General features: G+C 42.9%; 1 protein-coding gene across 7 annotated transcripts in view; it reads left to right on the top strand.

The window, feature by feature from the left end:
* Nucleotides 1–15,270, top strand: part of CDKL1 (cyclin dependent kinase like 1) — a 64,467-nt gene that overhangs the window by 42,361 nt on the left and 6,836 nt on the right. For all 7 annotated transcript variants that reach the window (XM_021101475.1, XM_021101479.1, XM_021101459.1 and 4 more), the window contains 4 exons: nt 5,629–5,701; nt 8,005–8,095; nt 10,411–10,611; nt 12,806–12,888. In XM_021101475.1, coding sequence (XP_020957134.1) covers nt 5,629–5,701; nt 8,005–8,095; nt 10,411–10,611; nt 12,806–12,888 — 448 coding nt within the window. The remainder of the gene's footprint in view (nt 1–5,628; nt 5,702–8,004; nt 8,096–10,410; nt 10,612–12,805; nt 12,889–15,270) is intronic.

Genomic DNA, 15,270 nt, shown 5'->3' with positions numbered 1-15,270 from the left:
TCCCAGGCTAGGGGTTGAATTGGAGCTGCAGCTGCTGACCTACACCACAGCTCATAGTAACGCCCCGGATCCTTAACCCACTGAGTGAGGCCAGGGATTAGAACCATGTCCTCATGGATACTAGTTGGGTTTATTACTGCTGAGCCATGACAGGAACTCCCTGCTTTGCTTTTATTTTATTTTATTTTTTTACTATAGTTGATTTACAATGTTCTGCCATTTTCTGCTATACAGTAAAATGACCAAATTATACATAGATACATTCTTTTTCTCACATCATCCTCCATCCTGTTCCATCACAAGTGATTGGATATCTGTGCTATACAGCAGGATCCCATTGTTTATCTACTCCAAATGCAATAGTTTGCATCTATTAACCCCAAACTCCCAATCTTTCCCACTCCCTCCCCCTTCCTCCTGGCAAATACAAGTCTGTCCTCCATGTCCATGATCTGTTTCTATTTTGTAGATAAATCATTTGTGCCATATTTTAGACTCCACATATATGTGATATCATATGGTGTCTGTCTTTCTCTTTCTGACTTATTTCACTTAGTATGAGAATCTCTAGTTATATCATGTTGCTGCAAATAGCATTATTTTGTCCTTTTTTATGGCTGAGTAGTATTCCATTGTATATGTATCACATCTTCTTAATCCATTCATCTGTGAATGGACATTTAGGTTGTTTCCATGTCTTGGCTATTGTGAATAGTGCTGTTATGAACATACAGGTGCATGTGTCTTTTTCAATGAAAGTTTTGTCCAGATATATACCTGGAGTGAGACTGCTGGATCATATGGTAGTTTTGTATTCAGTTTTCTGAAGTGTTTCCATACTGTTTTCTATAGTCCAATAAACATTCCCACCAACAGTGAAGGAGGGTTCCCTTTTCTCCACATCCTCGTTAGCATTTGTTATTCGTTGACTTGTTGTTAATGGCCATTCTAACTCCTGTGAGTTGGTACCTCATTGATTTGCATTTCTCTAATAATTACTGATGTTGAGGATTTTTTCATGTGCCTGCTGGCTATCTGTATGTCTTCTTTGAAGAAAGGTCTAATTTAGGTCTTCTGCCATTTTTTGATTGGGTTGTTTGTTTTTTTGTTGTTGAGTTGTATGTATTGTTTGTATATCTTGGAGATTAAACCTTCATTGGTTGAGTCATTTGCAAAAATTTTCTCTCATTCTGTGGGTTGTCTTTTCACTTTTTTAATGGTTCCCTTTGATTTATTTGTGTCTTTATTGTCCTTATTCTAGGAGGTGGGTCAAATAAGATGTTGCTGTGATTTATGTCAAAGAGTGCTGAACCTATGTTTTCCTCTAGGAGTTTTATAAGTATCTGATTTTACATTTAGACCTTTAATCCAATTTGAGTTTATTTTTTATATGGTGTTAGAGAATGTTCTAATTTCATTCTTTTACATGTGGTTGTCCAGTTTTCCCAGCACCATTTATTGAAGAGACTGTCTTTCCTCCACTGTATATTCTTCCCTCCTTTGTCATAGACTAGTTGACCATAGGTGCTTGGGTTTATTTCTGGGCTTTCTATCCTGTTCCATTGATCTTTATTTCTGTTTTTTGTGCCAGTACCTTACTGTTTTAATGACTGTAGTTTTGTAGTAGAGTCTGAAGTCAGGGACCTGATTCTTCCAGTTCTGTTTTTTTCTTTTCAATATTGCTTTGGTTATTTGAGGTCTTTTGTGTTCCCTTATAAATTTTAAAATATTTTGTTCTAGTTATGTAAAGAGTGTCATTGATAATTTGGTAGGGATTGCATTGACTCTAAATTGCCTTAAGTAGTATTGTCGTTTTGATTATATTGATTTTTCCAATCCAAGAACATGGTATATTTTTCCATCTATTTATGTCTTCTTTGATTTCTTTCACCAGTGTCTTATAGTTTTCAGATGCCTTGCTTTTTAAATTTGCTTAGTATTCTCTAACCCTATTGCAAACTTTTCCCACTCATTTTAATCATCTCTTAGTATATTTTTACACAGGATAATCACATCAGGTAATTCATTAGTTCTTTTTTTCCCTCTTGGTGATGTTCTGCCTTTAGACCCGCATTCTCCATCTGTCTGGCTTGTTCTCCAAGCCTGCTGACCAGCTGTTCTCCTAGGACTTCCCTTTGCTGTCATCCTTGGAATCCCCTCTTGGAATTTCTGTATAGTTGGACTCACTACTTCCTGAATATCCTGCTTTCCTCTTTCTGGGTTTGCTTACTTATTGTGGCCAGGTATCTCTATTTCCTATTGGTTAAAAAGATGGTACAGTCACACAGAAATCTAGACCATAGACTTTTTGTGTGTGGGTGTGTTTTTAGGGTTGCACTCAGAGCATATGGAGGTTCCCAGGCTAGAGATCAAATCAGAGCTGTAGCCGCCAGCCTACACCACAGCCACAGCAATGTGGAATCTGTGCCGCCAACCTATACCACAACTCGCAGCAACACTGGATCCTTAACCCACTGAGAGAGGCCAGGGATCAAACCTTCGTCCTCATGGATGCTAGTCAGTTTCATTTCTGCTGAGTCACAGTGGGAACTCCTAGACCACAGACATTTCTAATGTCGCCTTCAGTCCTCCTTGGAGCCAAACACTTGGGCACCTTTTATGTTCTTGGGGTCTAAGTCCCAAAGCAGATAGGAAGAATGCCTTGAGGTCACACTGGTGAAGGACCCAGGAGTGCACTTCTCCTCCACCTCTTCCCACTAGTGAGGGATGGATTCCATTCCACCCTTCCTGGAAGGAGGGCCACAGCCAGTGGGCTCCAGAGGAACAGCTGGCTGTAGCTTTCATCTGCCATCAGCATGTCTTATCTTGTACTCTTTTATCTTCCCAAAGATACTGTAAGCTGCCTGAGGGTGAGATTGTGTCTTTTTTTTTTTTTTCTTTTATCTTCAGTGTAGCTCTAATCAGGTTTTAGGAGGGAGTGAGAACAAATGGGTGTGTTCAATCCACTGTCTTAACTGGGAACTCCTTTGAAACACCTTTCTCAGCTGGCTTCAGTGACTGTTCTCCTGCATGTCATCTTAGTTCACTTAGTGTTCATCACCAGGCTCTTGATGGGTACCCTTCTTCTTTCTGAACTCTGCTATAGAACAGGGCCTCCGGGCTTGAACATCTCTTCTTTTTTCTGTATTCACTCCTTAAGTGGCTTCATCTAGTCCTAGGGCTTTAAATACCATCCACATACTTATGCTTCCCAAATTTGTGCTTCTAGCCAGACCTTCCTTCTGTATTCAAAAGCCCCTTCTTAGAGTCTTCCTTGTATGACTAAGAAGCATCTTACCCTATCCACCCTCTTCCCTCCCTGGAACCAGCCCCTCCCACAGCGTTCTCTGCAGGGAAGGGCCCCACCATGGACCAGCAACTCAAGCTAACCAGCATCTCAACCTTCCTTGATTCCTCTCTGTGTCTCACATCCACTCTCTCAGAAAATCCTAAAGACTCTATGTAGTCCAAATCAGTCCACCTCTCATCACTTAACTGCTAGGTCAGATGTTGTTCTCAGCAGAGTGGCTTTCTGGAGCCCCCTGTGTAATAAGCTAGCACCCTTTCCACACAGCACCCTCTGTATATGTATATGTGTATCCACTTCCAATCCGACACTACAGGGTAGGTTCTGCTTTCCTTCTTTTCCATGTCTGTAACTCCCTTCTCCAGCAGTGAAAAACCTAGCTCCTATCATTGTAAAAGAGATCTTAGAGTCTGAGGCCCTGGCACCCAGAATAATCAAGAGATGAATGAGCAGCCCACCCAAGACAACACTAGGTGGCTCGTGCAGAGTTTTTACATTTGAGAATTGTGTAATAACAGTTGCTCAGCCTCAGAGGAGCATTTGTGATATGCTATTATAATTGATTTTTAAATGTTCCTTTTGCATAATTTCTTTTGGGAAATGTTCTTCAATAACGACAGTTGTCTGGTACTGAATAAGCTAATATTAATACTTAATTCATTAAATAAATCAATATATATTCTGTTTTTTCTGGATGAAAAGTAGAGGTTGAGGGAAAGCACTTCCCTGAGTCCCCCTGAGAGTTGTATTCTTCAAGGCCTTCTTTCTAGACAGGTGACATTTTTCTGGCATCTGTCCCTTTGTGCCACTTAGAATAAGGAGGAGAGTTTGGAGAAAAGCTACTCCAGTCCAGGAATGTCGCAGCTCTTCTTCGTGGAAGTGGCCTCTTCACTTCCTCCACATTGTCCCACTGTTCCAGCATCCTCTTATCTGCATGAAAGGATTTCCTGAACATCTGGCCTGTGACAGCAGGGGCCTCATAGCCCCTCCCAAAGGCTGGAAGTGACTTTTTTGGGTCACCTTGACACAAGTACTCAAGGGTTTCCTCCCTGGTATACTTATTAGTTCTAGCTGAGGACACAGCTTCATTGTTTAATGTTTGGTGCATTAAAAACAGCAAGTGCACCTGCTGGGTGGGGGGGGGGGTCTCTGAAAATAAACATACTCTCTCTGTAATCCATTGCTTAATATTTTATTTTTATTTTTTAATTTATTTTTTGTCTTTTTGCCATTTCTTGGGCCGCTCTCACGGCACATGGAGGTTTCCAGGCTAGGGGTCTAATGGAGCTGTAGCTGCTGGCCTATGCCAGAGCCACAGCAACGCGGAATCCGGGCCACCTCTGCGACCTACACCACAGCTCACGGCAATGCCAGATCCTTAACCCACTGAGCAAGGGCAGGGATCGAACCTGCAACCTCATGGTTCCTAGTCGGATTCGTCAACCACTGCGCCACGACGGGAACTCCTTTTTTTTTTTTTATTGCTTAATATTTTTAAAAAATGCTCTTGGAGGAGGTACTGTTTTCTGATTCACACAAAGAACCTGCCTGGGCTACTAGTTGCCCTGGGTATGTAGGCTTACAGTCAGGGAGGAGGCTGGGACCAGTGGCATAAGGTTTAGATGCTGTGATAGAGGACAGGGGAGGAGGAGGTGAGCAGGATGTAAACAGCTACCAGAGAGGAGCGGTGTGAGGCATAACCAAACTGCCTACGTGCGTGTTTAATCATTATGAACTTCTGTTGCATGGTGTGCAGTGTGAACCCCTTCCTTACCTTCAGTAAAATCCCCTAGTACTGTTAAAAAAAAAAAAAAAAAAAAAAGTTCTGCCTAGGGAATCTGAAGGAACCATGTACCCACCTATGGAAGATGAATGCTGCTTCAAGGCCACCAGTTGTGGTAAGTTGAAAAAAGAAACAGCATCTTTTATGCTTGATATTCAATAACTTGCCATCAACAGAAAGCTCCTTGTAGAAATGGAGCTCAGGTTACCAGGCAGGTTCCCAGTGGTGTCACAGATGTTCCAGGTAGGTGTTCATAAGTACTTGTTGAAATCCCTGTGGGTCTTCATGGTCCCTCCCTGAAGAAGTAGATCTACCTGTTGGTACCTTGTGTCCCTGGAATTCAGCAGTGTTCTGATCACACGTTCTTTACACTTTGGACTCCTGGGATGCCTGACCCATGAGTGAGAAGGCTGTACACTTCACCTAGGATTTTTCACTATTTAGGCTTGTCTTGGTTTACGTCTTTCTATTATTGAGCTGAATTCCATGGCAACACTAAAGAATGTGTCTTTGTTGCTTCTTCTTCTTTTTTTATTAGGGTACCAGAACATCTCGTGAAGAGCATAACTTGGCAGACATTGCAAGCTATAAATTTTTGCCATAAACACAATGTAAGTCTCATGATCTCCCTCTGAGAAATCAAAAGGCTGCCCTTCAGCTGAGGTGGAGCCTTTGCACAAAGTTTTTATCATGCTTTTGTGGACAGAAAATCACTCAAATCTTAAGTCTGGTTGGGATAAGTGGAGGCCAAAAATGCCAACCTAGTGTTTCCTTCCTGTTTAGGTTTTAAAGATGTATTTTTATGATTTTAAGACAGTAGTTATATTTGCACTGATAAGAGATTGTTCAGATTTAAGGCAGAATCCCATTCACTCAGAGCCTGTGTTCATCTGATACCGTCCAGATACTATGGAACTGGGGAGGGGACCCTGGGTGATGCACACCTGTTGAGTTGCAGTAGGTGGAGTCCCAAGTGTCACACACACATGCGCATGTCTGCATTGGTGAGATAGGTGATCCACATCTGCCACAAAGCCACCAGTGGGAGCCTCTTTGATACCAGGCCTGGTGGGAGGCATGGTAGCCCCTTGCCCAGGTGGTGCGGCTTCATAGATACTGGGAAGCCTCCAGCTCTCCCCGGTACAACAGTGCCCACTCCCTGCACACAGAAGCCAGACTCCAGTATCAGAGCTTCGTTTTGGGCACAAGGGCAATTTGACTGCAGTATGTCATCCTAACAACTGCCAGGGGCAGTTTACAGGTGGTGCTGAATCCCCTTCCTTATGCTGTCCTAAGTGATTTTTTTTTCCCTAAAGCTGCTTTCCCAGAAGAAGAAAACCTGAGAGTAGCCAGGACTCCGCTCCTACTGAGCTGCCACCTAACTGAAAGCTACCATCCTCATCCAAGTGCACACATGCCAGGGAGCATGGACACCTTATACGTGTTGCTCTTGTCTGCAAGTAAGGGTTAGCAGCTTTCCTGAGAGCGAAGTTTTAGGATGAGGGAGCAAGAGAGCCATAGAAAGACCCTGGTAGAGAAAAGCAGACTCTAAGAACAAATATATATAACTGCACACTGCAGTTCCCTGGAGAGCCCCGAAGCTGTTTGGCCACATGTGCATGTGGGGAGGGTTTAGAAACTTGTCAAGAATTCCCAGAACAGAATAGGAGCACATTCTTGCTCACAAGTACTTCTGGCCATCTGTCATGATATTCAGGGGTGTATCCATTTATAGTAATATAGGAAGCCAGTGGTTTTTTAAAAAAAAAGTGGAGCTCTCAGGGCCATTACTTGCTGAGAACTAGATAGATAGTAATAAAATAATTCTGAAATCGTCTCCCCACATTTTTCCAGAATAAAAAATACTCTTGGGGAAACACTAACACTGAACTGTCACCCGGAAGGTCCTTTGGAGTGAAAACTAGGCCAGGCACAAGAGGGACCTCTGTACTCTGTCCAGATTCTAGAAAGTCAAGAATAACCCCAGGGTTTCAGCCAAAAGCCAAAGAGGGTCTCTCAGATTGCAAAAAGATCCAGCATTCTTCTCCAGAGAGGAAGACGGTTGGAAGGGAAGATTAACCTGAACAGTATTTTGATCCAACGGTTGTTTTTATGTAATTGTTAATTAGGTTGTTGATTTGTTCCTTGCCAAAAAAACCTTGTAATTTAATAAGAAAATCATGTGGAAGTTCTTAAGCATTCTTGTAACACCATCCTGTTGAAGAATGTCAGCTGGGGTTTGGAAACCACAGGTGATTTGTGTCTAAACTATGGCAGGCTGGAGGCGGCAGTAAGCCAGCTTGATGTATGTGGGATGGAGCTGACATCTAGCAACTCCCCAGAGGGTGAGCACTGCCTACCCTTGTTTATCTTGTGAGGACGAATGTCGGAGCTGGAAGGGAGGTCTCTTGGCAAGCTCCTGCTTCCCTCCCCCTTCTTTTCCCCAGCTTATCTCTGCAGGCCCAGGGCTTGTCCTGTTTACCAGGAGGAATGTGTTCTGTTCTCAGTTAAACAACTGGATCATGAATTCTGCTTATGCACCGACTTGCAGCTTTTGCAACCATGATGCAGGCCTCACCAAGAGCCTTTTAGTATTTTCCCTGTTACCTACAGTAGCCAGATTAAATATTAGACAGACTTATATTAAAAAAATTGTTTGTTGTTTATCTGGCTACCCTACTTTCATTTTTCCTTTCACATTGGTTGGTCCTTTGGGGCCCTAAGGAATTTGGGCTGATTCATACTGTGATGGGTTTGATGCTTATTTTAGGCTGCTGTTTTGTAGACTGTTTTCCAAAAGGCCACTGAGATTCAGATGATTTCTCAAATATCTGATTAAATATTCATGTTTTATTTATCTCATGTATTATAGTTGTTCCTTTATAATCTGCTTTGGTTTGATGTTTATGACTAGTGCATACACAGAGACGTGAAGCCAGAAAACATCCTCATCACAAAACATTCAGTGATTAAGCTTTGTGACTTTGGATTTGCTCGGCTTTTGAGTGAGTATTGAAGTATTCTTTAGGCAAATGTCAGAGGCAGAAAGATTCCTTATGTGATAAAGGACTTAAATGCTATAGAAAACTAGTTCTTATATACTTGGGGCATAAGCTTACTATAAATTATAATTCTGCATGACTTCCTGTTGTGGCTCAGCATTGACAAATGGGACTATTATCCATGAGAATGCAGGTTCGACCCCTGGCTTCACTCAGTGGGTTAAGGATTCGACATTGCTATGAGCTGTGGTGTAGGTCACAGATGCAGCTTGGATTCCACAGTTGCTGTGGCTGTGGTGTAGGTCAGCAGCTGTAGCTCCGATTCAACCCCAGCCTGGGAACTTCCATATGCTGCAGGTGGGGGCCGAAAAAAGCCAAAAAATATATGTATATGATTCTGCAGTTATTGAAAATACGTAGACATATAGTGGTTTAAAAATGTATATTGTATGTAAATTTTACCACTGTAAAGTGCTTATTAAAAAGTGCATTTCCCTCCTGTTTTTTACCTTTTTTTTGCTAAAACAGTACTTTTTAGAAGTATTTTTTTTTTTTTTTGGCTGCTCCCCCGACTTGCAGAAGTTCCCAGGCCAGGGATCAAAACTACGCCACAGCTGTAGCCCAAGCCACAGCAGTGACAATGCCTGATTTTTGAACTGCTGTGCCACCAAGGGAGTCCAGAAGTTCTATTTTAGAAGAATAGTTTTCAACTTTGGCTACAGATTAGAATCATCTGGGAAACTATAAAAACTATACTGGTACCCCTCCAGGAGTTCTGGTTTAATTGGACTGGGGTGGAGCTCTAACATCAGTGATTTTTTTTTTTTTTTTTTTTCCTTTTGAGGGCCACACCTGCAGCATATGGAGGTTCCCAGGCTACGGGTCTAATCGGAGCTACAGCTGCTGGCCTATGCCACAGCCGTAGTAACACCAGATCCGAGCTGTGTCTGTGACCTACACCACAGCTCACGGCAACGCTGGATCCTTAACCCACTGAGCAAGGCCAGGGATCAAACCCGCAACCTCATGGTTCCTAGTTGGATTTGTTTCTGCTGCGCCACAACAGGAACTCCTAGTATCAGTGATTTTTAAAAATACTGTATTCTAAGGGATTTTAATGCGTACCCAGTATTGTAAACCACTGTTTTTTTAAAAATTTATTTTATTGAAACATAGTTGATTTACAATGTTGTGTTAATTTCTGCTGTACTGCAGTGATTCATATACATACACACACACATATACTTTTTTTCGTATTCTTTTCCACTGTGGTTTATCACAGAATAGTAAATATAGTTCCCTATGCTATGCAGTAGGACCGTGTTGTTTATCCATTCTATATATACCAGTCTGCCTCTTCTAATCCCAAACTCCCAGTTCTTTTTTTTTTTTTTTTTTTTTTGTCTTTTTGCCATTTCTTGGGCCACTCCGGTGGCATATGGAGGTTCCCAGGCTAGGGGTCTAATCGGAGCTGTAGCTGCCAGCCTAAGCCAGAGCCACAGCAACGCGGGATCTGAGCCACCTCTGCAACCTACACTACAGCTCACGGCAATGCCAGATTGTTAACCCACTGAGCAAGGGCAGGGATCGAACCCGAAACCTCATGGTTCCTGGTTGGATTCGTTAACCACTGCACCATGATGGGAACTCCACCAAACTCCCAATTCTTCACTCCCCTACCCTCCCTTCCCCTTTGGCAATCACACATCTGTGAACCACTGCTTTGGAAAAGCCACACATGGGGCACAAGCTTGATTTCTCAGGTCTTCCCTTCTCATTTTTTTGAAAAAATATAATTATGGTTTGTTAAAATGTTTATGTTAACCAGCAGTGTGTTTATTATTGTTAGTTTTAAACAAATTAATAAATACCAAGAAGGCTACCAAATCCTGGAATAACTCAGCACTGAATTTGCTTTTCCTCCATAAAGCCCTCTTCCCCTTCTTAAGAGACTTGGAGGTCAAGGAACATAGAGACTTCTGATTAATGGTTAAAGGCAAACACTAAAAACTTATTTGTACAAGGATGTTAACTTTTCAAGAAGCTTTAACGTGAATTAATTTTTATTTTTTTAGTAACGTATAGTTGATTTACAGTGTTGTGCCAAGTTTCTGCTGTACAGCAAAGTGACATAGTCATACATATATAAGCATTCCCTTTCTTATATTATCTTCCATCATGGTCTATCCCAAGAGACTGGATATAGTTCCCTGTGCTGTGCAGCAGGACCTCATTGCTTATTCATCCTAAATGTCCCCTCTGGGTTTGATTCACACTTACACTGCTCTCTCTGTCTTCCATGTCCCATCACTGGCCAGCTGGACCAAGTGACTACTACACCGACTATGTGGCTACCAGGTGGTACCGCTCCCCGGAGCTGTTGGTGGGGGACACCCAGTATGGCCCCCCAGTAGATGTTTGGGCAATTGGCTGTGTCTTTGCTGAGCTGCTATCGGGGATGCCTCTGTGGCCTGGAAAATCAGATGTGGATCAGCTCTATCTGATTAGGAAAACCTTGGGTAAGTGATGTTTTTGTCCTGCCTTTTGGTAACCTGGATAGTTTTACCTGCATCAGTGCAGAGTGGAGCAAAGGTCCTAGTCTCATCTAATGCCCCTCATAGCCGCAAAAGAGGGAAACTTTTAAAGTCTCATTGAAATGGCTCAAAGTCTCACGAAAGGTATCCATGATTGATGTCAAAAAAAGAATCTACAATTTTGACTATATTCTAGTTGTCCAAAAAGATGCAAGATTCTCTCTTCATCATGGTTTGGATCAAGTTAAACTTTGAAGAATGACTATTAAAACAATAAAAACATACATTTCTATAAGGGGCTAGCAGTTTAAGAGTCCTGCTATGTTTTGTTTATTATGATGTGGTAATTCGGTCTCTGGGTATCCTTGACTCCAGCCTGCCAGGCTCATTTGGACCATTTAGAAGCTTTCGAGAAGATGTTCAACCTTCTGAGTATCAGGAAGAAAGCCTGGTTCTCCCAGTGTCACCCTTCTTGTTTTACTTTCCCACCCTGAAGTCCACTCCATTATTTCTGTTCTTGTGGGGTGAAAGGAGGAGGGGGGAAGAAAGGGACAGATGAAAGATCTATGATCAGTGATTGTCCCCTTCAGAAATCAGGCAGTCAAGCTTGATTCCCAATTTAAAGCACACTTTTTGTTCTCAAAATTCTTATAGCATCTATTGTCACCATGTTTTGTCTTGTAGTTGAACCTTGTATCTTTCCAAAGGTAGTGTTAGCTGCCTAAGGGTGAAATCCTGTCTTTCTTTCTTTCTTTCCTTTTTTTCTTTTTATGGCCTCAGCAACCATCAGCATGCTGTGGGATCTCAGTTCCCAGACCAGGGATTGAACCCAGGCTGCAGAGGTGACAGCATCAAGTCCTAACCACTAGACCACCAGGGAACTCTCTAAGATGCTGTCTTTTATTTCTATTTATCCTCCACCAGTGTCTGCACATAGTAGGCAATAAATATTTGTTGGTAACTTTTGTTGAGTGACATGTAAGTCACCTTGGAGCTCTTCCAGGGCCCTCAGGCTGCCTTCACAATGCTTTCCTGGTGATTTTAGGGCACCCTGTCCATGTCCCACCCCCAGCTCTCTGATGGAAGAAGGTTCTTAAGGTACAGGCCATGTGCTTGTGAGGAAGCTCACTGAGACTTAAGACAAAGTATTCGCATATTTTGGCTGCTTGTCAAAAATGGGCTAGGACAGCAGCTTTTCGATTTGAGTGAGACGTAACATTCCAAAACAAACTGGTAAAATTAGACAGCTTGATACCCTGAGGTCAGAACTCCAGCTCAGTCCAACAGCAGCATTTCCAGGGCCCGGCTGGCAGGTTTTTATTGTTCACTCTCCTGTGGGAAGTAGGCCTGGGCAGGCCCCAGGGTGCCCTTTTGAATATCTCTGTGTAATCTTGGTACAAAATTCCTCTTCAAATGCAGTGTCCTTGGAATTTTACACAAGGGTGATTTTAGCTGATTTGGCTGAAATGTGGGCAGGATGAGCCTTATATAATCCCCCAGAATATAGAAATTCTCATTTTGTCTCCTTGCTTCACATCATCAGTGCTTCTAAATAGTCTATAAAATAGGATTTCCAAGTGACCTCTGTTTGGTGAAACAAGTAAAGGTGGTTCCAGTTGGAAACATGTTTCTTCTAGCTAGAAGATCTTCCATGCCTGCCTCCCTCCCTCCCTCCATACTTCTTCCTTCTCCTTCTCTCCCTCCCTTCCTTCCTCACATATTTATTGAGTGCTTGCTCTGTGTCAGGCATGGTTCTCAGTGCTAGGCCAAGACGCTTTTATCTTGATCCGTCAGTATTCAGTTAATACAGTTTTGATTTGTGGTTATTGCACTTTTGCTATTTTTTTTTTTTTGAAGAAGGACATTATTTTTATGTGTGTGTGTGCTTCTGCGTGGTTTGCTTTGGACTCCTCCAGCACATTGTGAGCCCTTGAGGGGCGAGAACCTTGTAGCCTTCAGTTTCCATTCTGGCCTCTCTGCCTAACACAGTATTTTGGCCCCTGTGGGTCTCAGCACGGGTGATTAAGGGTTCCCTCAGTGCCTCTCCCTCTAATGGGAGAAGCAAGCTGTAGCTTTTGTAGGTGTAGACACTGAAAGACACAGCACTACTGGAAGGAAACTATCAAACAGTGCTTGCCAATCAGTCTAATTTTACCTCCCTCTTTCTTCTTGTCCAAAGGAGACCTCATTCCTAGGCACCAGCAGGTGTTTAGCATGAATCAGTACTTCAGTGGGGTAGAAATTCCAGACCCCGAAGATATGGTGAGTGACCCATTTTGGAAAGCGCTCCACATGTCACAGCTAACGTTACCAGAGTGTTAAGCAGTGATCATTCTTACTCGATAAACATGGGCAGTTGCAGGCTAACTCGGTTTTGGTAGTTATGCACCTGCCTCAGTCCCATGGCCCACTCTGCACTGGAAGATCAGCCTAAGAGTGAAAAAGAAAATGGGGGCAAATTGGTTAGCAAGACCCTGGCCTTCTGTGCTAATTTAGAGCCTGCTGATAGCAGAGCTTAGGCAGCAGATTAGACAGGAATGCAGGGCAGCCTGCTCACCTCATCTGTCCATCATTTTCAGCAGTTGAAGCTCAGAGCCAATACGCTATTAGACAGTGACTCATCCAGGAAAATCTAGCATTGTCCAAACCCCCCCCCCTTTCTTTGGCTTTTGTCTTTTTAGGACTGCACCCTTGGCATGTGGAGGTTCCCTGGCTAGGGGTCTAATCAGAGCTACAGCTGCCAGCCTACACCACAGCCGCAGCAATGTCAGATCTGAGCCAGTTCTATGACCTACACCACAGCTCATGGCAACGCTGGATCCTTAACCCATTGAGCGAGGCCAGGGATCGAACCTGGTTCCTAGTTGGATTTGTTTCCACTGGGCCACAGTGGGAACTCTCAAACCTCCTATTCTGCTGTCCTCTTACTCCCAGACCATGAGGTAAAATGGTAATGAACTTGCTTGGCCAGCCTCACTCTGTTACCTGTCTGCTATGACCAATGCAGGAAAAACACTCACTTTTTAAAAATTGAAAAAAATTTAAATTGTGCATATCCTAAATTTCAAGAACTTATTCCAATGAAACCATTAGGCAAAAGCATAAAGATAGGACATTCCCTAAAAGAAATCATTTCCTTTAGTGTTCCATGAGTAGGGAATTAACTAAATAACTTATGCTATGTCCTTACAGTAGAAATACCACATGGCCAGTAAAAATAATTTGATTTATATGCACTTACCTAAAAATTTGTTCACAGCATATTGCTAAATGAAAAAAAGTTATGGAACAATATATGTAATTTGACAGTTTTAAAATTTGACAGTTTTAATAAATATACATATTTACACGTATAAATATTTAATAAATACATATATTTACAAATATACAATATCATGACAACCTCTGGAAAATCATGCATATATTTATGTTTGTGAAATAAATGGCTGTAAGGATATATCCCAAAATATTAATAGCGAACATCTCTTTGTGGTGGGATGATGTCTCTTTATGTTTTTTTTTTAATATTTCCTAATGTCTTCCAATGAGCCTGTATTATAATCAAAAACAGTTCAGAGCACAGCTAAGGTCTGTGAAACCCTGAGTTCCTGCTGTCTATGGGAGGTACTTCCAAATTGAAACTAACCCTCCATTGCTCAGTTTCCAGATGGAAATTCTGTCCAGTCCCACTGGAGCTGTCTGTTCCCTCAACCTCTTGGCCTGTGCCCTCTTCTCCAAAAAGTTGGGGGTGGGAGGAGCCTGTGGGAACACAGAAGCAGGAATGACACCTGGCATATGGGAGGTGACCCAGCCAGCTCCCTTGTGACCTGGATGTTCCCAGTGTCGCACTAAATACCGCTTAGCGATTTCCTACTTGCTTGTCCACCAGTGAAGCCTCAGAAACAGCCAGGTTTCATCAATGTAAAAGTCTCCCCATGGTTTCCCAGAGGTTGTCCTGCAGGGGATTTCCTGTTGACAGAAACACAGGAAGAAGCAGTGCGGGGGCTGCGCTGGTTGAACATCTGTGCCCCAGGCCCTCGGCCTGTCAGTAACCCTGCAGGAGGGAGGCCTGCTGGCTTCTGGGGCCGGGAAACAGGCCAAGCAGGCAGGATGGGCCTGTCCTGTCACAGGAACCAGCCGGCCTCATCCCAGGCATCCTTGCTGAGACAGCAGAGCTCAATGTCAGCAATGTCAAGACAATCCCCAATGGCGCTCAGATGCAACACACCGAAATATCAAGAGAAAGGGTTTAGCTATGGGGGGCAGGGTGGAGTGGGGCTCCTTTGAAAGACTAATACTGATCTACTTTAGGTTTTTTTTCCCCCCTGTTGATCTTAAGAAACACCAAACACGAGGCTCTTAATCTCACATTCAAGAGTTGGTGGTCGTTGGCTGGGTTCCCTGTCCCAAGAAGAATGTGCTCTTAAGCTTGACCAGGCAGCATCCTACACACACAACACACCCTGGTCATTTATTTTACTCAGCTTGGCTAGCTCTTCATTTCTCAGCTCCCCTCCTCTTGGGCTCTTTATCAGCAGTCTATCTCTTTAACTGGCCTGTTTGCCTGACATACAGCATTCCTTCCACTTTATAGTGTTTATTATTCCTGATTGTCTTCTGCCTGTGACTGGACCAAAATAGCCT

This window comes from Sus scrofa, chromosome 1 (assembly GCF_000003025.6).
Source record: "Sus scrofa isolate TJ Tabasco breed Duroc chromosome 1, Sscrofa11.1, whole genome shotgun sequence".
Lineage (NCBI taxonomy): Eukaryota > Metazoa > Chordata > Mammalia > Artiodactyla > Suidae > Sus > Sus scrofa.
This window is presented reverse-complemented; position numbering and strand designations above follow the sequence as displayed.